The sequence below is a fragment of the Trematomus bernacchii genome, unplaced genomic scaffold, assembly GCF_902827165.1.
Source record: "Trematomus bernacchii unplaced genomic scaffold, fTreBer1.1, whole genome shotgun sequence".
NCBI lineage: Eukaryota > Metazoa > Chordata > Actinopteri > Perciformes > Nototheniidae > Trematomus > Trematomus bernacchii.
This window is the reverse complement of record NW_022987714.1, coordinates 2,307,488-2,330,876: the sequence shown is the minus strand read 5'-3', so window position 1 is coordinate 2,330,876 and position 23,389 is coordinate 2,307,488. Positions and strand designations below refer to the sequence as shown.

The following is a 23,389-nucleotide window of genomic DNA, read 5'->3' as shown; positions in this document are numbered from 1 at the left end:
GGATTATTTCAAGAAATAAATATAACATCTATTATTTAATGTAGGCCTTTCTGAAATAATAATTGTTTAAAAAAAAATACAATCTTTACCAGCAGTTAGATGTAAAAACGATTCAAGCCCGGTTAATTGAATTGTTGTGCGTTTTTTCTTTAGTGCTTTTTTAATCATACGATCTTGGTTGAAGGTCTTTGTCACATTTGTTTGATCAAATATAAAACAATAGACAGGCTTTTGAAGAGTGTTGAAGAAAGAGGTAAAGAGAAAAACTGCTGCGTTTGAAATCGGAGATCAACACAAAGCCTCCCTTTGTCTTCACTTTGGCCCTGTACAGTTCATTTCGCAACACAAAGCATCAGCCGTACACCATGCATTTACATCAACCTGCCATAGAAACAAATATTTCAATAAAAAGAGAAACTTTTGTTTAGCATTTATTTTCACAGTAATCAGAAGGACAATTCTGCTGTTCGTATTTTCACTTAAAAGTCGCCGTTTTACATTTAGATGTAGAGAAATAACGATGTAAAGTTGTAGAATATCAGAAACCATAAAAGACAACAATAAGAAAACGCTGTTAGCAGCAAGTGGTTTTGGATTTAAATATCTACAAATAAAACAGAAAAACAAACACTTTAATTAGTCTGGTAGTTCCTATTCCACAGGTTATTTAATTACACCAAATGTGTACAATTGAAAAAAAGGAATGTATTACCCTGTTTTGAAAAGAGCTCATTATGTACATTCATAAATAGTTAAATGTTCTACATATTAATACTCTCTGAAAAAAGGGATGCTTCATTGAAATGCATGTCTGCGTGTTCAGTCTGGGCGACTACAAATCTGAATTATCTGCAGTATATGATAAAACCGGAATTATGTGATTAACCTACAGATTGAAACACAAAGCAAACAAGTGCTCTCCCAAAATAAGCACACAAACGTGTTGAGAATGGCACATAATGAGTGTGTTTGGACGAGATCAGTCAGCCACACAGGTTTTCCTATCAGACGAGAGACATACACATCAGGGGAACATGAAGAGCACAAAGTGGAAACACAATCTCCAGACAGGAAAGGCTTGATGGATTTCTCTAAATGTGGCGCTGAATTGTAATAAGTGCACTTATTTTGGTGTCGAATTTGCCCAAAACCAGAAGACTTGGTACCTATCCTTAGGGTCACATTTGTGTTTAGTTGCTGGCAGCCGCCTCCGTCTCCTTGGCTGCTTCCTCCTTTTTGCTCCCGTCCTTGGCGCTGCGGTTGAGGCTCCCATTCAGAAAGCTCTCAGTGGTCTGACGCTGGAAGTGCTTTCTGGTGCCCACCAGGGAGGGGTTGTTGACCAGCGTGTAGAGGAGCTGCCAGTGCCTGCGGGCCCTCTTTGCAGTGGACACTTTGTGCTGTTTCTTCTCCTGATTGACCAGCTGGATCCCTGAGGACATTTAAACATCATGATAGCACCTATGGTATGTCACGTATAAGCCCTATAAGATTTGTTTTTATCTTTTCTAAAATGGAACAGTACTTGGAGGACACCAAGGACCAACTAGAAACTACAGAGAGAGTAATAATAGAAAGCAATCATATTCTAATCCTCTAAGCATAGTGGGAGCATATTGGGCATGCCATTAACACTGAAAGCTTAAGCCCCTTGGGCCACATGAATACGAAACAGGCAATTATCATAGCTCATCTGTGTAATCAGCTATGCGAGAACTAATGTCTGTAATACAATAGATTATTTCTGATAATGCATTGTTCTTTGGATGCAAACAACTCCACTGCACATGTTTAATTGGACTCAGCTGTGTAGAGCTGAATTCCACAACAACAAATGAAGGCTGATGCATTTTCCTGCTAATTGGTCACTATAATGTATGTCTTCTTGTCACCACACGTGTAGGCGACTATCACTTCCTGTTTGAGCCCATACCATCACTGAAGATCAGCAACCAGCCTTAATGTAGCTATTTATATTTGTGTGTAAATGCCATAAATGATACATTGGGGGATTATCATGTATAATGGGGACCTATAGGACTCTACTGTCTCTTGTAGACAGAGGCCAAGGGCTCAGTGAGTGTGGGCACGCTGTGAAGGACAGCTGATTAGTTTATGACAGATCTGATTGAGACCAGCAGCAGGACTGTAAATTATTCCACACAAGACTCAATTTGCTCCTGACATATTAAATCACAACGGCTAAGCTTTCATTTCTTCTGCGCGTGCAAAACAGTGTGATGATCTGATTATGTGTTACAGTGACCTGCCACTGAATTCTAAACCTCTCTGGAGAAATTAAAACCTTAATATCAATGTAAATCTACCGTTTATCTCCAAAGCAAAGGGCTGGCAATATTCTAAACTTGAGTATTTGTCATGAAGAAGACCAAATCCAACAATGAGGTTATCCTTCAACAAGAATTGCCTGTGTGTTCTTTTATGACAATAAACATCGACACTGTAGTATATTTAAAATGAACTCCCCGTAAAGCTTCCTGCTGCTGTTTATACGCATTAAAGCACCAAATGTTCATACCAATTGTCACATATGTTGCAGGAACGTTTGCTTAAAACTGCAGTGCACAGCTGTTTTGGCAACCAACCCTTTTTATTTTTAAATAAACTATATATTTGTGACCAGTTTTTTTAGGAAAGTTGCTTTTGGTCTATTCATGGGTTTCGTTGATAATAAGAACAACAAAAGGAAAAACTCAATCCTTATTATCTTAAGTTATGAATACACTGAATGCATTGTGATTTGAATCATTAGCACTCAGGAAAAGTCTGTATGATGTAAGTTTGGTGCTACAGACCCTCTTCAGCGTCCCGTGCCCTCTGTGGAGAACTGCTCTCCTGGCCCCCGGCCTGCAGCAGCATCCCGCAGAAGGCCTTCATCACCGGGTGGGACTGGCTCACCTCTATCTTCAGATAATGAGCATAGCAGCGGTAGGCTGTAGACAGACACAGGAGGGAGGGGGGGGGGGGGGGTTACTCTGACTGGGCAAAAGCAATAAACACATGGGACTGCACCCCATGTAGGCTTTGAGGCAATCACACATAATAGGCCATACAATCACACCTTCTTTTTTTTTTAAACCACCTGCTTTTCCTGACAACAGATGTCTTAAATCTGCAGCCATTTCAGAGATCGGTGTGCAATTACAGTCCCGTGCACTGCACACAGATATCATACAAGCTGCAGTGAGCTGCTGGCAGGGGAAAGTGGAAAGGATACGCATTTCTGGCCTGTAAGTGGGATCAGTGAAAGTGCATTTGCTCATAGTAAATTGCTTCTCTTTAAGCCTCCACAGTGAGAAAAAACCACAGTGGCATCTACAAGGGTAAAAGCATAATGCTAATACCAGTGAATATGTTAACATCGTGTGTCTGAGAGTAAAAAGGAAACGTGTAGGAAAATGTAAAATGTATCATTTACAATAACACCGATTTGAATGCAGATGATATTAAATGTGACACTTTGACCTGGTCAGCTAACCAGACAGTGACATCATGATGACCATCTGTACCTTGGCAGTGCCCCTCTCACCTGGGTCAAACGCCTCCACGTTGCGGTTAAGGAGACTGATATCCATGCGCCCCATGTGTACGATGTTGAACAGGGCTGTGATGATGATGCGCCACACTGCCAGCAGCACCCCGATCAGAACATTGACAGGAAACAGCAGGTACGTCAGCAGGAACAAATTGCCCCTGTAACACAGGATAGGTTAAACATACCGGACCAGACTGCAATTAAAAACCATAAAACAACTGAACACGAGAGAATACATAGCAGCAACAACAAGTATAGTGACTCACCGGTTGTGTAAGTCTCGTGTGCCTGCAATTTTTTTGATGAAGCAAAACCTGCCAGTGAGATGTTGAATCAACACAGCCAAGACAATCATCAGCCAAAAGGGCCTAAAGGGAGACAAATCAACAATTAGACATCTCTTAATAAATAACGATGTTATGTCACAGAACAATATATGACTAAAAGCCTTTGCACCATACAGGTATCATGTTATTGTTGTTGATTTAAACAGTTTCAGGTTTCAAATGTTCAAGAACTAAGAAAGCAGCCCCCTCCTACATTAACCAACATGCATCTTTTAGGTTAAGTCAAATAGAACTGAAACTGAAATAATAACAGCGTGTTGTACTGCCTTAGTCATGCAGTCGGTGGACAGAGAGTGAGAAATGTGACGACACTCACCACATGCTCAACAGGATCTGAAAGAGGATCAGATTCTCTCCGTGCAGTATCGGCATGATGATGAGGAAGACGGCGACCAGAAGGCAGAGGAAGAACACCATGGTTTGGATGATCATGCCTGCAGAGAGGAGATCAGAGCTTTATGGCCTCAACGCTTACACCCTGTCCAGCATCCAACAGATCTACACTGCACACCCCTTCACCCCCATATCACTGTGAATGGAGGGGTGGGCAATAATAATAATAATTTCTCTTGGAAACCTCAAGAACAGATATTGAGAAGTATCCATTCATGAACCACAAATAAAACCCTAAAAATATTCAAAGCTTAGTTTATGTTGATGGTACACACACAAAGAAACACACACCGACATAAAATGATTTGTGACCTGATAACTGAGTGATATTAATATGTCATGATGTTTTTCAAATGGACTGGCTGAGGCTACCTGGCCAAAGTGAATAATTTAAAAAATATTTTCTCTGTTTAGTGGTTAATATGTAAAGTAGAGTACAAAAAGAGATCTAAGGTTTAAAAGCAAAACAACATTTAAAAAAAAAAAAATGCTGGAAATATGTTTTGAAATCCTCATCACAATCTCTATAATTATAATCTTCGCTTATAATCTACTAAACTGCGCAAAGTCAATATATCCCCTGTGCCATAATCTGAATTCAACCATTCAGTCTGTGTATTCATTTTATTTTTGCCTTGAACTGTTTACTGATGCTATTTGATATTGCATCTCTTTCGCTTCTGTAACACTAACACTCTCCCCGCAGTGGGGCTAATAAAGGATTACTTATCTTATGTTATCTATACTAATAAATGTGTAACTGTACCGAGGAAAACGTGAGCCGCAGTGAAGCTGGTGTATCCCATCCAACAGACCAGCGCTGGCCGTGAAGCCCTGATGCTTCTCTGGCAGTTGTAAACATTGTAGATATCTCCTCTATACAGCCCCTTCAGGTTCGACCTACAGACGCAAAGACACAATCAAGACAAAGCAACACTATGCAAAACACTCATCAATAAATGCACAAATTGGATAGTAAATTGAGGAGGTAATTTAGCATGGGATGCAGCCGAAATCCAATTCAATACTCGACATGGAAACCCATTTATTTTAATACGGCGTAATTTATGGTAATGGCACAGTATTTCATTTCTTATCTTAATAGCCATTTTCAATTCTAGCGGCAGTTAACACTGAGTGAATGCTAGTCTGTCTCTCTGGATGATTAGTACTCTATTATGTTTTAATAACTCCTCTGTGAACCACAATGTTGTCATGAAGGAACCAGAATGAGAATCATGCTCATGATGCTTGGACATTTTGGGAAGAGAATAGAAAACATAAGAAAAACACAATCATTGTCCTTTTCTCACACCTACCGATGCAGGACCATGGACCGCATGAGCATGGCCAGGTTCACCAAGCTGGAGAGGGTCATCGCCGAGATAAAGCACACTGCAGGACAGAGAGAACACAACGATCAGGCTGTTAACTGTGGGAGGAAGTCATTAATTGACAATTAGCATGGCAAATATATGTGCAACAAGCATTAGAGAACGATTATGTTAATGTTATGAGACACTAATGTGGCGTTAGGTTAACGGTAAGGTTCATTATTTGTGTAGCACATTACAGATACAAACCATTTCAAAGTGCTTTACATAAGCATTAACACACAAGAAAAAAACGTTAGACACTTCATAAAGAGATAAAAGGTAGTTCAAATAGAGTTGTAAATACAGTTGAAGCTGCAAGACGTGCAGAAGTGTAAACATGAGATGTTGTTAAATGACCCTATGGTAAACAGAAGGGTTTTTAGCTTCGATATATAAAGAGTAATGACTAAAGGGTTAGGGCAGACTTCAGCAGATCTGGAAGTTTGTTCCAGATCTGCATTTATATGTTTTGTTCTGACACCGGTAATAATGTGTACCCGTGTCCAAGATGATCTGAGATCTCTGGCTGGTAGAGCAGCATGTCAGACATGTATTGTGGTCCCAAACCATTCAGCATGACTATACAAGCTTGTGTATATTCTGGATATTTCATACAACTAATTGGGTGTGTCTGGTTTCACTCACCTTCTACACACCACATGTAATGTGTAACTATTCTAACCACTTCATGTTTGTCTGGAGACAGCATAATCTTGAAGCCAGCTAAAACGTTGGCGATGTCTTCATCGATTCCTGAGCGGGCGGTCTGGAGAAGAGGCACCACGGCCGAGATCAGAAGAAGACCCACCTACAAAAAAAGCAAAAACAAGTAATTAATTAACAAAAGGAAATTATATTATTATTTGGATCATCACCTGCTGATTAGCTGACAAGCAGGTGAATACAGTGTGTAGCTAAAGGTGTCTACTGACAGACTTTCTTTATTATAATTGTAGATATTGCACCTACCTGATACAGGGTAATAAATGACACCACGCCAGATATAGCCAACTTCAGAGGAAAACGGAAAGCTGTTTGGAAAAGAAAAAAAGTTTTTTCTTTACATTTCACAAGACATAAGACCTTGAACATGACCAGCCGTAACACAAGAGCAAAATGACATGCTTACCTTCCTCTGGTGTATAAATGTATGACTTCACAGCATCAATTATCCTTTGATGGAGCTTTGGCGTTTCAGTGCTGGATGTGCTGAGGTGAAAGGTAGACAGAGAAACACATTTACACTAAACTGCAATGAATTCATGGGATTAGGAAACTAGCGAATAAACGAGACAGTTTATCCACAAATACATAAAATATATATTTTAAAAAGAAGAAGCAAGCATTCTTAACAAATGGAGGAAAAATTGATAATTTATCTGGATTTAATTCATCATAAATCTCAGCATGACACATTGGTAATTTGCATTGACTATGTGAGGAAACAATTCGTTTTACAAACAGGGCAGCAATCTATTTCCTGTGGATAGTCTTCCTTCCACACTATCATTGATAATTCTATTGTAATAAATATAGTTTGCATCTAATGTTCTAAGAAATGTGTTCACTTGGATCACTAAAAATTGATTACAGAAGGATGGGCTACAATAAAGGCAGGGAGTTATTTCATCCTCTTTAAAATGATATTATTTCACACCCTTCAAACTGTTAAAATGGGTTCGAAACAATATAATACATGTTGGTTGTAACAAGGATTTGAGCACATTTCTAGGTGTTTAGTAGGCTTGTCTCTTGCTATTAGAAATCTGCACTAGAAACAATGTCTACCAGAGCCGTGACAAACGTGCCCTTAATCTCTCAAGCTTCCAGATTCATTAAAAAGTAACATCCAGCTAAACAAGTTCTGTTCATCCGAGTCTTTAGTTTGAGAAAAATAGTTCCCACTGCTGCTGTGATTAAAGGCACGATGTATTTGTCATTTGCAAAAATGTTTAGTCGAAGGATAAACATAACATAATAATAATATGCGTCACTGAAAACAGATTAAAACTCTCACCTGATTTTGGTAGGCTTCTTCTTAAGGATTTTCTTCACATAGTCGTTATAGTAACTGCTGCTGAGATCCTAAGAAATGGAAACCATGTTAAAAAACAATTAAAGTAAATAGTAAGAAGGTTAAGTTAGTTGGGCAAAGCATAGTGTATTTGGGTTAGGATTGCTTCAAACTGTTAAACTCCTTTGAACATATAAGGCATTTGGCACTGTACAAACTTAAAAATAACTTTTGAATTTAACATGAGGAAAAAGCATTGCTAACAAACTAAGCCTCTTTAAGATAAGTGTCTGTGTCTGTGCAGATTTATGGTGTCAGGTACGTTGCTGTGGGGTGTAGCAGAGAAGGAGGGGGGAGTCTGTTAAACTCGAGGCAATCGCGTCACCCCCTCGTCCCACCCATACAGAGATTAGCATCAAATAAACACAGCATTGTTTTGCCTTGTGAAACAACAAGGCAACCTTTTCATAATCTGATCAAGAACATAACGTAAACCAATTACGTCAAATCTACCTAAAATGATTACTTGCAAGCTGCGTTGGACTTCACATTTTCCCTCAGTCTAGACTGTATGAGCACGGTAAGCCCCTTGATTAGCAGGCGGCTTTCATAAGTTCCACACGTGCACAGATTCAGAAGAAATGTGCGTCTCAGGGAGGGTTTTTTAATAGTTCAGGCCTACGTGGAAGTTGACTACTTATGAATCAACATAGACACAGGCCAAACAATTAGTGCCATAAGGGCTGTTCAACCAACCTGAAGCAGGCATGGCAAACTTACCTCTGTTGCGTTGTTCTTTTCCGTGCCCTGCAAGCCCTTGAATAGGAAAAGGGGATACTGGAAACTAAGGAATGCCAGGCAAGCTATCTGGGGCAGGCTGGAGAACAGGGAGTAGTGTTTGTGTATCTGCAAAGGAATAAAAGAAGACTTTAAATCACCAAGCAACTTGTTTTGAGAGTTTTGCAGTGACACAGTAAAACTACATGTTGGATTGACTATGACAGGGGAACACATGGCTTTGTTTGTTGTGGTGGGAGTCTGCATATTGGCCAAATGGGATCCCAACAACAACACACACATCTGAAAACTGTATTGATCTATTCATTATGATTTAGGGCCATAGAAAATGCATTTACATCAAATGATGTGATCTACTAGCGTGCACGTTTTCTTCATGTTAAGAAAGGTATATTATATGTTATTATATATATAACGTTAATTAAAATGTATTCTTTTGTCTGTATGTCAAGCTTAGTCATGCAGATCAGCTCAGATGCTGATGATGTGTTCCAGCTCATGGTGGGCTCATCGTTACTGTTAAGCAAAAGACTGGATGTCTCTTTTACTGACACGCACTAAACTGATTAACTGTGACAAAGCTTCTAGATTAAGTCCAACAGACAGGGGAACAAATTGTTTTGAGTCGTAGACATTCATGCACAGAAAACCTAAACAATGTGGATCTTGCACTTAATCTGGGATAGGGTAAGGTTAACCATGAATCCACGAATTCCTGTGTAAAGCCTGATATTCATCTTTTCAAATCACATCTCTTACTTCAAACCAGCTTTAATTAATGAGACAAAGAAAAAACTCATACAGATGACAAAAAAGTGACGATTAATCCAATGACAATGTAGAAAGATCCTCATGAATCTCTCGCTGTCTCATGCTTACCAGAGGAGTTCTCGGACAGTCTATTTTCTGCCAGACCAGAACACCAAAGTGCGTCCAGGACAAGAGGCTACCAAGAACATAGCCAACTTTATTATGCAAAGTGCCACATGCCAGGAGAGGGTAGTATAGTGCGGGGTAGTAGAAGATTCCCAGGATCACCCAGTTCTCTGCAAACAGAACACAAGTGTGTGAAGACACACAGCATCAAAGCAATATAACTGATTTGGTATTTACTAAAACAAGGGACACAAGATTGAAACTTTGACAAATAATTCTGCTTCGCTGTTAAGATTAATAAACCTTTTTCTAGAAATGTGTAGTGACTATAAGATTGAGATAAGAATTAAGATCTAACTCTGCTGAACCTTGTACTGTTTGGGCATTGTGTAAAGTAGAAAGGAACAAACTCTTTCTAGTCAATTCTTATGTAATATCACTTCAGAAAAAAAGCCTCTGGAGCTAAGTTAAAAACAACAGGGTCACATGGAAACAAACTAATCCAATTACATAACAGATATTTTACAAAATAACACATTTTTTGTAGGCATTTGAGGGTCTAATATTATAACAGACCCTTTCTTTTATCTACTTGTGTAAAATAAGTGAAGTGCATCATCTTAACTACTGAGGTAAACATTAAAAAGTGGCTATAGAAGATTTACAGTCTGTGTAAAAAGTGAATAAAGAAAGGCTGATGCTAGAAAAGAACCAAGATGACCTCCTCACGTTTATTCTCCGTGTCTGTTGTGAAGGGGAGGGGGTTTGGCGATATGATCAGGCCCCACAGTTTGCACAGCAGCACTCCAAACACAGCCACTGCAAGGCCCTTGTGCTGCGTATGATCCAGGAAGTTGACCGGACTGTGAAATCAAGCGGCAGGTATTTAGAGCCCACACGTTACCCGCCTCACATTTGGATGAAACGGTTGCTGAGCAGAGATGACACACATTTCAAAACGGCAAACTAACATAGGTAAGTTTGAGAAACCGGCTCGAGATACACTTTTTGTTATATTCCATGGAATGCTCTTAACATCCCGATAGCAATGAATATCTTAAGTGCTTTGACAAAAGATCCATAAAAAAATATCATCTGTGGAAGCCGTGGTACTGTAAAAAGCACGACCAATCATTTTAGCCGGCCCGGCTAAAATAACTGGATGGCCTACCTGCCTGTCAGCCTTCCATCTGTGCACAAACTTATCTCGTGCCCTCATTGGTCATGTGCGCGTTCGTGTGTGTTGGAGGAGGGGCTCTGTAAGGAAGTGGCAGATTTTCTCCGGTTGTGTATTTTCAAATTCTACGCACTCGAGCTGGTTTCTCCGAAATTACCTACCCCACCTTTAAAGATTTTCTACCTTCCAGGTTGTTCTTCACATCTGTTAATGTCAGTAAAGTGAAATTAACTACATGATTTGCTTGAGATAGGAAAATACATCAGAGTTTTCCACCTCAACTAATCCAAGAAAGGTTCACAGAGCATGAATGATCTCATCAGCGCCCACCTCCAAAAAACACAATTCACACATTCACACCTAGAAGTGACCCTTTACGACCACTGTTTTATCTTTTGGCCACTAAGCAGATTAAAGGGCTAATTCCTGGAGGTTATACCAGCCAGTCAAAAGATTTAAGAAGGGCCCCAATGCTTTGAAATGATTTCCTTGCTGATGTGTTAAAGGGTTTTTGGGAAACAAAAGTCATGATTTTACCGAGCTAAAAATCGCCTTTATTAAATGAAAAGCTAATGGTTCTTATTGCAAAATCTATGTTTCTATATTGTTTATCTTCTGATGTAAATGCTATAGCTTCAACAGTATTCATTCTTTATTCTGAATGTTTACTCACATTTAACCATGGTGTTCATTATCATTAAAGAACAAAGAGATATAGAGCCTCACCTGAGTAAACCTGGGAGTCCTTTTTGTCTGTCGCCCACTTTCCGGTGTCTAGCTAAGATTGCTAGGATCAGCATGACCACGAGCTAAGAGGAGAAGATACATCAGTTAGCATGCAGCGGTGGGCTCCCCAGGGGGCAAGCATCACTCTGCTTCTCACTCAAAATGAGTTGATGCCACAAAAGGCCAAACTCCAATGTCTCATTAGTGCTCCCCATGGATGTGGTCTGAATGAATTGTCATCAGTCAGGATCACTGACCAGGGAGAGTTCAATGACCTGTCGTGACCTGTGACACATTCAGGAAACACAAGGATAGGAAGACCCCCGTGCTCTAAATTGGACCATCTTTGAAACAGAAGAAGGAAGTGAAGGAAGGAAGTGCATACCAAGAAACATCATTAGGAAACATGGCTTGATTATGTGTAATGCTAAGCAAAATGGTTATGATAAGGAACATTAATAGAACTCATAGTGGTGAGTGAGGAAAATGTACCATTATGGCCATAGAGCTACACTTATATCACTTAATTATATTATACATTCATATTTGAGATGTATTAATTGATGTCTATGATACAACTCTAAATAACTTGGAGAGCAACTTTATTATACTGCATATATAATAGTCATATATATTAGCCAAGCAAACTTTGAGAACTGACAACATTAGACAGGATTGACTATGACAGCCAAACCTTGCATAGCTTTATTACAGGAAAGAAAACAATCATCTCTCATAAAACATGTTTTATGTCTGTCAAGGTGTAATATAATATTAATCACACTGTGAAGGACTGAGTGTGAGGTTGCAACAGGAAATCAGACTTACAGATATCGCAGTGATGCAAATGTGGTAGAGCCTGTCATCAGCAGTAGGGTCACAAGGAGGGATTATTCTAAAAAAAGGAACAAAACACTCACACATGATGAAAACAATCAAACTTTAGACTTGAGGATTTGAGTCACTGAGCAGACCCACACCTCACTAAAGCTTGCACACGTCACTGTGAGGACTATTTGCGGCTGGAAACTTTGTGGCTGAAATCCTTCAGCAGAGATTTGCATTTAAACGGATTGGTATCAGCGTGAGACAGGAAAACAACAAATGCCAATGTTCACGTTCCTGTACACTAGAGCTGGAATGCCTGGTCATGGGGTAGTAATTACAAATCCCAAATTCAGAGGAAGCTTTTCAGGGCTGGGGGACTTACAGTATTAATACATAAAACTATATACAGTGTATGGTTCCTGATAACACCAGTTGTTTTTCTTCTTTTCACAACAGTATTTTACCTGTCCAACCAATGTGTGAAATTGTAACTCAGAGAGCAGACTGTTTGTAAATGAATTAAGGAAATGTCAAGATTTCTTGAGTCAGAGCAAACTGTTGAGGAATCAGAGCAGGATATTTAGGTATTTAAAAATCAGCTAGCTAAAATAAAGTGTGCTACAGTAGTGGCAACATGAAAGCTTTTCAACCAAAACTCAACACAGTCTTTCAATTTACAGGCAGATATTTATTAGCTCAACATGGAGGCTAATGATAAATTACACGTGTTAGATCGGTCATATTTGTGTCATATTACTCATCTGAGGCCATTATTGAGTACTAATATTCTTTCTATTTAACAGTCTGTGCCATTGTATATATAGTAATGCAATGTAGCTGTAAGAAACACCCTAAAAAGAACTGGAAATACTGCCGTGTTGCATTGTGGGATGGGCCACGTGCAAAGGATGATGCCTGCATCAGCTTTGGGTTTTATGTCCCATTATGCTGTTGTACCACATCTTTACTTTTTGTGGGTGAAAAAAATACAGTAAAACATTTATTAAAAAGTGAGTTGTTTTGGGTTGAAAACACTTATGTTTATACTGTCAAACTTTTTTTGGGGAAAAACTGACATAACGTGCATTCTTGAGGCATCATAATGAGACACGCTGGTACTGTGTATACCAAGTTGCCATCTTATATCTCAATGAGAGCTGTTAAGTTGGTAAGACTTTGAAACTTTTGAGAAAAACCTAAATATGGACACACTGATTTTTACATGATAGTAAGTTGTAGACAAACAACTAAAGCATACAAAACTAAGTGGATATTTTTTTTCTAAAAGCATTAATCATAAGTCTACTGAAAGACTATAAGAAAGTACTCACTCTGCTTCAATTTTGGATGGCACAGGACCCAAGTCTGGGTACTCATAGTCCAGGAATTCATTCTTATCCATTGTGCCGTCTCTTTTTTAAACAGGTCTAAAGTCTTAAAAGGGAGGCTGAAGACCTGTTAACCAGGATATCTCAGGCGGCACACCGCTAAGATCCCCTTGAATGGAGAGATAAAATGTCCCAAGTCCCACGTCAGACTCTGGCGTTGCAGCAGAGGCTTCCTTGCTTCCCTGTGTTTGGTGTCGTCTCACTCTGGCTCTGTTACTCTCCCTCACAGGCGGTTTTCAGGTGCCCTCGTCCCACGGTGGAGCTGAGAGTAATGTGACAGGTCCTTGCTGCAGCGTGCTGCCACAACCCTGCAAAGGCCCTTTTTCAGCTGAGGGTAACCAACACACTGGGATCCTGGGGAGAGAGTGAGAGGGGGGCAGTGTGTGAAAGGAGGGAAAATGTTGAGATCTGGGCAGCCAATCTGGAGGGCCACCTGCGGCTTACTGGGATTACATCTACTTTTGGGGTTGTGTTATTGGACCTGTGGCCGATGGTGGAAGGGGTCAGATGTGCAGTTATAAAACTCCAGCTAAGGTTGTGTGGGAAGCTGGGAGTGATGGGCCTTTTTCATCGGGCCGGTGTTCCTCATTGATAACAGGGAAATCTCATGATGTTCCTCTTAGTCATGGATCACTTTTTGTGAAAGGCCAAATGGAGCCAAACAATGGAAGAAGTTTAAAGGACAGGCAGTGACACTTCAACATAACTCTGTATCTTCAGACTGATAAGGATCAAGGAAGGGTTTATTCAACCCAGTACTTTGTCTACAGCAGGTCAATTAAGATAAAGATTTCCAAGGGCATGTTCACGTGAAAATAGTTTTTTAAAACCAGATACCTGCATCTTTTATGTTCATTTTTCTTTTTTTGTATATGTTTACAAGAAAAACATGACTTATCCGAAATGTGACAACAGGTGATTTCCAGATAGCAACACAAGTAATCCTGTGAACAACTGATACAGATCATACACAGATAATGAGAACCGTAAATCTAAATTTCTATGCGGATATGAGGACATGATATGTGAATGAGCTGGATTTAACAATAGGTGCAGTCACAATGCCCCGAGGGAAGAAATGTCAACCAAGCCTTTTTTCCCCATTCCTGTGGTGTCAGCTTATAAAACACAAACAATATCCCACAATAATCATCGACAACTCTCCATTGTATGGACCTAAAAAGGAGTATGATAACTACAGTATTTAATCATTACATCTGTCTCAATCATAATAAATGTAATTCATTCATTATCATGCAAAGACAAAAAATCCAAATGTCCTAAGATTCCAGTTTATGAGGATTTGCAGATTTTTCAACCTTTTTGGTTTCAACTGTTTAAAATGATTGGAGTTTGTTAACATGTCTTATGTCAGTGTGACCCAGCTGTTCTCATTCTTGGATCTTGGCATGAGCAGAAACCCAGCTCTTGAGTCATGACAAATCTCTGTTATATATTAATCACAGTCCAGCAGCACATTGTTCACCAAAAAAACATTTTTTTCTTGGGTTAATTTCCGTTACATATTTTTGATAAGCAATTATTTTCCTATTGAACCCAAGAAAATGTATGAGATAAAACAGTCATAAAGTCTGGCAAGATTATCACAAAGAGCCTCCAACGTTAGTAAAGCACAAGAATGTGTGCTAATCAGACAGGATGAGGTCAAGGGTCATTGCAACACCTAGCTCAAATAATTTTCTATAAGCAACAAGTTAAATAAGGCATCAGTAAATGCAATCACATTCCTATGTTTTTATATGCACCAATATATACACAGAGGGCTGTACATCTATCATAAGTCTGCAGAGTTTCCTGCATTTAGCTGCAGCCGGGTGAGACTAAATCCGTTTTGCAACACTGCCTCCATGTCAGCATACACTCATTATGCCGGGATTACAGTCACACAACTTTAAAAAAACAACACAACTTTCCTCCTAACACTCCTGAGAAAACAGTTTCTCAAGCATAGTAAGCCACCAAATCAAATGTGTTCCCAAAGAAAAAGCAGCCCTGCAAATAAAGGGGTCACTGAACAAAGAATGCTTTGAACAGTTATAATTACATCAGAGAGCCAAACTTTGATTTAACCAGACAGTTCACTTGTCTCAGGTTTAGGAAGTCGGCTTTAAAGCCTTTTGGTTGGAAATATATTAAGCATGAGCCTTGTGAAAACAAACATAATTGATTTACTAATCCATTTCTAACTATTCAAACAGAAACACCATCAACGGTGACAAGTCAAGCACACACAAAGAAGTTAAAAGTTTAAGAGACCCAGTTAAGACATACCTCAGTGCTTAACAAATATATTAAGACAATATAAAATATAATGCATACTGTAGATATGCAAAATGCTAACTCTCCCTTTAAAGGTTTTATCCCACCCCTCAATGAGTAGGCCTACTGCTAAAACAACGTACATTTTCGGTAGATTCGCTCTTTTCATACTGACTTTAATTCACTGTGAGGAACGCAAACGCTTCTTAGGGAAATCACTTTTTGTCATGTTGAAACAATTGTCTGTTAAATGATTGAATTAAATGCCACTTAATTTTATTCGCAGACATTATTTTACTTCCCACAGCTGAGCATGCTGTCTCTGTGGAGGCAGCTGCAGCTGGGTCCTCTGGATTTTGTTTCACACAGACATCGTGGACACATTTCCTCCCTTTGAAGCTGAGTTTGATCTTCTGACAACAAAGAGACTTTCAGCCTGAGAGCCACGGCAGGTAACTGAGTCACCTGTGCCTCTGTTTCTCGTGGAGGCCTGCAGGAATATAGGACGCTGCGAATTAAATGTGTATTTTACGCGTAGCTATATGATTGACCGACGCGCACTCCTGAAGGGAAACATACAGCATGGGTGTTTTACTGTGAGTTTATTTGAATATGAGCACCACAGGCTAATCAGTTTTCTGCACTTTGTGATGCTAGGCTACTTACCGACCGCCTGCAGGTGTGCTGCAGCGCCATGTGGGCGTGCAAGGTGGAGTAAAGTCAAAGCAGGACTGCAAGCACCAGCAGTTCGTTTTATCCAGCGCCAAAACTAAAATACTGCGCCAAGGCTGCATTTCAGGCCTACGTGACAATTTCTAGCACGAACTACCCCAAACATGCACACTAAAGCATACAAGATGCTCTATAGTTGAACATCTTACCTTGTGCTCTCCTGGCTTGGAGAACTTCAAATGACTTGAGTTTAAATCTCTTTCCACTTTACATCCACCTCAGAGGAGATCAATATTCCCATATAGAAACAACAATCTCAAGTGCAACTTCTCTTTTTTTTTCCGGACACTTCAAATGCAGTATGGTTGGGACTTTGATCCATCTCTATCTTGTTGTTTATGAACCATAAACGTGCTGCTGCAAGCAAACTGAGGAATCAGTGTTGTGAAACATGTAGAGGTGACTAATGGGGTCAAGTTTTATGCAAGACTAAGAAAACTGGATTTTTGTAATATATGATTTTTGAGATTTTAAGCAAAACTTTTATGACAAATATTATAGGCTTGTGAAATTATCTATCAAGTTGTGCTGTGAATGTTATTTGTACTCAATGAACTTTGTGACAACCTGCTGGTTTTTATTTGTTGACATTTCAGGTCAAAGAGGGGATTGTTCCTGCCATAATTGCATCGACAAAGAAAACATTGACTTTATATACTGACACATAATTCTGATTTTACTGGAGTTTTTTTACAACAAGGGATTCGCACCACGGTGGAATATAAGAAGGCTGAGAACGTGATTGTAAAGTTCAACAATGGAAATCATTTCTGGTACGCACTGTGCAACCTTCTGGTGGAGACTTCTTTAAGCCCAATTCTTGATGCACTGAACATCATTGTGCAGACCAGCATGGGTTAGGTTTGCACCATCACAAAAAACTGATTTGTCCTTATCTTTATCATCGATTTTTTGATTTTAAGATTCCTTTATTTACATGTGTTTGTGTTTCTTCTGTTCTGTAAGAAGAGGAATCATCATCTGAATACAGAAGCTGTGCTTGTGAGAGGATCAGATCAAGAGGTCGATGTTCGAGCTGGTGAGAAAACTATTTTGGCCTTACTGCAACTGTCTATTAAACTGTTAACAAATAACATTAAGACACAGCTAAAACACAGCTGTGAGTTTCACAACAAAATTCACAATCTCATTCCCTCAAATCCAGCTCCAGTAATAATGAGCAGTAAAAATGTCGCTCTTAAAATTGGCATCATTATATCAACAATTTGTTCACATTGGTGTCCTGCAATAGCATTTTATACTGCCTCATTAGTGCAACAGTGTCTCTATTCAAATTAGATTCTGTTTATGTTCATCGTAACACAACAATTTGTATTTTAAGATTTACCCTAGGGGTTACAGAGCTGGTGTGTCCAATAGTTTGAATCTAAGACCTGTTTGTTATTCTTCTCTTTTTCTAGCTTCCTGCCAGGGACACTGGAGTAGGAATCTCAAGTGCAAGCTTTTATCCGTTATCAAGAGTTCCTCCACACAGCAACCAAAGATCACCTACTCATGACTTACTCAAGTGAGTACATCCTATTGCTGTTTCCCAGCATTTCGGTATATGGACTCAAAATAACTCTTGAGGAAGCAAAGTACCATGAGGAAAAACACATCATCATAATTATTAACCAGCTGACTCCGGTTTCTCTTTTGAAAACTGATTTAGCAATCCACCAACACAGCTTTCTTTATACAGAGAACAATGAAATAGTCTAATAGACATTATTAGAACTATACTTCAGAGCTTGTAATAGTTTTCAAAACGCAGTCTAGCTTTGATTTAAGATGCAAGTGTATCTGCTTTGAAATCCTGGCATTTCATTGTTGGTCAAGTCAATTCAAATTGAGTAATATCGAGAAATATTGCCTCAGTATTAAATCATGCCTGCTGAAGGCCTCCTGGGTGCAGGGGGATAATTACTGGGGCTCAGTCTGCTGCACTGCCTCTGTCATAATCAATGAGCCTTGTAACACTCAATTAGATCATAATTGGATTTGCGTGTGTTCTAGGTGGAAAAAAATCTACATTTGAGCGGACATGAAAGAACTGCTTATCTCTGTTGACAGCTAATGAAGTTGAATTGCGTCGGCCAGTTGTACATTTCAGTACAATTTCAGTCAGTGTAAGCATATTCCAGCACGCCCCCTCCCGCTCTACACATTTGGCTTGGTTTAAAAACAGCTTGGATTTACATCAGGATGTTTAATTAATAATTTACACTTTGGCACAGGGCCATGGGTAAATATGAGTCCATGTGTACTGTTTACATTGTTGTATCATTGTTGTTTACATTCTAGTTTAGATGGGATAGTATGACATTTAAATTTAACTGTACATTTATACAGGAAAATCACAAATGCGTTGTCATTTTCAAGATGAAGAGAGATCTAAATTCTTCTCACTTTTGGTGTAAGAATCTACAATGAAGCTGCATATAAGAGGCTAAAACCGATTTCAGACATATTTGTAGAACAAATGTTTAAGTTCAGGCCTTTGGGGGCGGGTGTTCAGTTGACTGACATCTGAGGCCCGGTGTTGCTAGGAGACATGCTGTCAACTTCTAATGCTTTACTGACTAATACAAGAAACCCTTTTTTCAACAAGCCCATACTATATTAATTATGTACTGATAAAGATTTATCAAATCTGACTATTTATCCACATTTGGCCGATACCTGTGTCCTGTTTTTGAATCCGATCAGAGAGTTGGAAGTTTATAATGAATAAAGTAAGTGGATGAAGCAACTGTTTTGTGACTCGTTGGTTTGTGGAAGACAGTTTTGAAACCTCGGGATTGGCAATTTTTGCTGTTGCTTTTGGTGTTGTTGGTTTTTGAATGTTGACATCTTGTTATTTTTAATTAAAAATAATATAAAGGGACATTTTCCTGATAGCCATTGTCAGTTGGAACCAACAAAAATCACCCCTCTTAAAGAAGCAATATGAAGGTGGAGCTTCATAGGCAAACAAATAAATTATCTACATTTTGGGGAATTACAATGTTGGCATAAACAGCAATACAGTTGATACTGATTTTGTAGGTCCAGATAGCTCTCTGACTTCTAATGGATTTTAATAATCTGTGGTAGATATTGCATTTTGACATCCAAAGTTGATTGAATTTAAACGAGCACTAGAAAAAAAAGGAAATCAATTTCAGTCCCACAGGTCGTTTCTGTTTTGATATATTGCTGTTATTGTAGTAGGCCGGGGAGTGAAAGATTTATTTCCCAGATTATGAGCACGGAGAATGGGATGTTATATCTAAGGAGCCTGTGACAAGTACAAATCTTCCTGATAGTTATTAAAGTGGTCATGATCACTTTGCCGCAGACACGCCGGTGTGCAGCGCTCAGTCTGTCACGATCCTGCTGCGACCGCCTGACAGGCCGTCTGGATTTATGGCGCTGAGGCAGGGTCGTGTTTGAGTTTCTGTGTAATAATCCTCTTTATATAACCGCTTGGAGAACCTTGGCAAACACACGGCACACACTCAAGAATTTGATTTGATTTTCATGATCTGTTTATCTTAAAAGACAGTTAACATCAAATGTTTTACAGGATAAATACTTACTAGACATCACAGCTGTGTATTGTGTAACTTGCCGGTTTATTATTATTTTAATGTGTATAAATAGTGGTGGACAAATATTAACTAGTACAATATAATGCAAGGAAATTACAAATTAACCAATACTTCTGTGACAGTTTTCCCAATACTGAACCATTTAAGCTTTCCAAGGATGCAATTCATTTTCTGGCTGTTTTAAAATTGTACTGGTGTATTTAAATAACTGTTTATCTGGTTTATGGTACTGTATCATACTCTGTAGTGAGATAAAGAGCATGACACACAGTTTGTAAAGCAAACAGAGCAAGGATTCTCTCTGCTTGAGTATTTATTGCTCTTTTTGATGGTGTGTGTGTGATGTCTGTGTGATGTTGGGGTGTTGTGTGTGTCAGTGTGATAGATGATGTCCTTGCCATGGCCTCTATGTTGTCATTCTGTGTGTGTGTGTGTGTGTGTGTGTGTTGTTTGGGTGGTCTGTGTGAGCATTCATTTAAAGGATTTGGCAATTCATGTCAAGTGCGCGGTGGATTATTGGTTTGTTGTTGAATTTTCAGAAGATGCAGGTTTATCTTGTGATCTCTTAAACTGGAGCGTTGAAAGTTTAATCATTTGGATATCGTTCATGACCTTTTTTACTGAGAATCAGATTTTCTTTGTTTGTTTTTATGTTGTACTTTAAGATTGCTATGCCATCACGTAGGTGTTAAAGGAAGGCCAATAAACTACACTTACACAGGGTAACAAAACAAATGTCTAATTTAGGAAAAGGAAAATGAAAGGCACCGTAATCAGTTTGCGCTGAAATGATGCACACACACAATTGATCCCAGAAGAGTACTTTTGGTCAGTCATCATTCTCAGTCACAGCAATACAAAACTGGAACTCTCTACCCACTCAAATCAAAGACATACATACACATACCACCTTCACAGCTCACTTAAAAACATGGTTCACTGAGAAGTACACCTGCACACACTAGTCTGTGTTGAGTATGGCGTGAGTGTTACATGTTGTGTTACATGTTGTGATCATGGATGTTGCCCTTTGTTTCTGTTATGTGATTGTGATGTGCTCTATGTGACATGTACTGTATGTAGTAACGTGTGCTGTTTATTGTTCTCTTTTATCCTCTCTTATCCTTACACCTGTATCTACTTGTCTTTGATCCTTTTTATTTTATTTTATATTTTTTTATAACTAATGCTGTTGATATATTGTGATTGTAAGGGTGTCTATTACCATCTGGCCGGGGACAACAGCTGGAAATTAGCCATGTCGGCTAAAGCTGCTCCATTTACTGTTTTTGTGACAGTTCATCGATGGGGACTGTCCACGACACTATACATAAATAAACTAAACTAAACTAAACTAAAAACGGGCTATGAATATGCATTTTGCTGTTTAAGCAACATGTCCCGTCTCAGTCTGATGGGGACATTTCACACATCTCAGAGTTTTTAATCATGAAATGCAATTTCATCCAAGCATGCCTAACAAAAACAAAATATGAAATTTGTCCAAATTGTCCTATGAGTTTTCATTGGGGGCAGAGAAATACTGATAGGTTTTATTATCTGGTGACACAAGAATTAGCTTGTGTGTGTGTGTGTGTGTGTGTGTGTGTGTGTGTGTGTGTGTGTGTGTGTGTGTGTGTGTGTGTGTGTGTGTGTGTGTGTGTGTGTGTGTGTGTGTGGTGTGTGTGTGTGTGTGTGTGTGTGTGTGTGTGTGTGTGTGTGTGTGTGTGTGTGTGTGTGTTGTGTGTGTGTGGTGTGTGTGTGTGTGTGTGTGTGTGTGTGTGTGTGTGTGTGTGTGTGTGTGTGTGTGTGTGTGTGTAGTGTTTCTCTTAAGAGATGTAAAGTGTGTGTTTTCTGAAATTCTTATCATATAAATACAATAGAGTTCTGTTTGTGTTAAAAGCCGTTAAAAGTGCAGCATTAAATGTAAAACATCTTACCTTTTTATTTTAGGATTCTGGTTGCTCTCATCACCACTGTGTTCAAAAACAAAAAGTACCATTTAACAATGTATTGGATAAAAAAAGAATGTCTATTTTCCATAGTTAGAATCAAAGCTTAAGTGACCCTTTCATGCGGTTTGTAAATCCAATGTCTGGTTATTTAGCGTTCCTTTAGCATTATTACTGCCACTGGCCTGAGTCTGACCATTTTTCAAAGCGTTGCAAGCTATTTTTCTGATGAATAATGTATTCATAGTCTGGAGCTGCAGACGCGTCTCACTGTGTGTTCAGAGCCGCTTGACTTTCACACGTCTCTGCTGAAACGAGGCTGAATCAAGAGGCTGTCTCAGATATCAACAGATGTGGGGAATATCCTGCTATGATTTAAAGAAACAGAAACTATCTGTGATGTTGAGATATTTCTAAGGCTACACGAGGAGGCTTTATAATGGTGACTACATGAACACTTAAGTAGCTAGACTTACATATTTTCATGTGTGCGTTTAAATCATGAATTTTCCTTTTATAATTATATATGGAGTGTTCTTGTGTTTGCATGGCAAGTAGACTAAAATGAGTTGAAAATGTGGTGATTGACAATATTATCTCACTATATAAAGCAATACAATACACTAGTTTGAAATATTCAGTATCATTTTAAAGCTTGCCATTTTGTTCATCTGTGTCAGAGGAATGTTACATTAAATTTATAGCAATTGTTATGCCATATTTCTTGTTCTTTTTAAATAAATACACTATATAAGAGTTAGAGGAAATCGACCAACAATTATCAGAACATAAATTACAACTTCCTTAGAAAGGCAACACAGTTTTAGGAGATGTTAATATTATATGTGTATGCTCTACATGGGACAGTCTTCATTATTATTCCTACAACAGCAATAGTTATGGAGCCTTCTGAGTCATCACTGAAATGGATCACATTTCTTCCATTGGGCACAAAAGCAATCATATCTGTTTTCCTTTCATAACAGAATTCATTGTAGCAAAGCAAAGATGGTTTCTTATCAACATAGATGTTGTTCTTCTACATGGCCTCCTGTAAGCAGAGGGATTTTGACCCGCAGCAATAAAACGTTCAGGTTTTCAGGAGTGTTACTGAAGCGCATGTTATCTGAAAACAGAGATAATAGCATAGTTTACTTCTGAACAAGTCAGACATTTTATGGCAGAAAATAGAAAATGGAGTGCCTTTGTTACAACTTGATGTAGCAACAGATAGTATCACTACATGCAGAATCTTGACAACCTCTTTAAATAAGTTGACAATAGCTTTATAAAACATAAGGGTGAAAACTATGCATTGATTTGTACAGTGAAAAGTTCAGATTTTCTAAAACCACT

The 23,389-nt window shown here is 38.8% G+C and overlaps 1 protein-coding gene across 2 annotated transcripts; it reads right to left on the bottom strand.

Moving 5' to 3' along the window:
* Positions 1-71: 71 nt before the first annotated feature.
* Positions 72-22,190, bottom strand: stra6 (signaling receptor and transporter of retinol STRA6). Of its 2 annotated transcripts, none has more exons than XM_034141144.1 (18): positions 22,022-22,190; positions 13,420-13,830; positions 12,089-12,155; positions 11,261-11,343; positions 10,087-10,220; positions 9,361-9,527; positions 8,464-8,589; positions 7,687-7,754; positions 6,799-6,878; positions 6,639-6,700; positions 6,315-6,477; positions 5,613-5,688; positions 5,060-5,193; positions 4,217-4,334; positions 3,820-3,921; positions 3,548-3,711; positions 2,814-2,951; positions 72-1,429 (listed from the first exon to the last, which is right to left on the bottom strand). In XM_034141144.1, the coding sequence occupies exons 2-18, from the start codon at positions 13,488-13,490 to the stop codon at positions 1,191-1,193; spliced, it is 1,992 nt and encodes a 663-aa protein (XP_033997035.1). In that variant the 5' UTR covers positions 13,491-13,830; positions 22,022-22,190; the 3' UTR covers positions 72-1,190. The 2 variants fall into 2 exon arrangements, with proteins under 2 accessions (XP_033997035.1, XP_033997034.1); XM_034141143.1 differs by lacking the exon at positions 22,022-22,190 and adding an exon at positions 16,423-16,555.
* Positions 22,191-23,389: the final 1,199 nt, after the last annotated feature.

Excerpts from the sequence above, each read along its gene's own strand:
- stra6 (XM_034141144.1), bottom strand. The coding sequence starts at position 13,490 with ATGGATAAGAATGAATTCCTGGACTATGAGTACCCAGACTTGGGTCCT. Across the intron at positions 10,221-11,260 it reads GGACTCCCAGGTTTACTCAG|TCCGGTCAACTTCCTGGATC; the intron begins GTGAGGCTCTAT and ends TTGATTTCACAG. Across the intron at positions 6,478-6,638 it reads CATTTATTACCCTGTATCAG|GTGGGTCTTCTTCTGATCTC; the intron begins GTAGGTGCAATA and ends CTTTTTTTGTAG.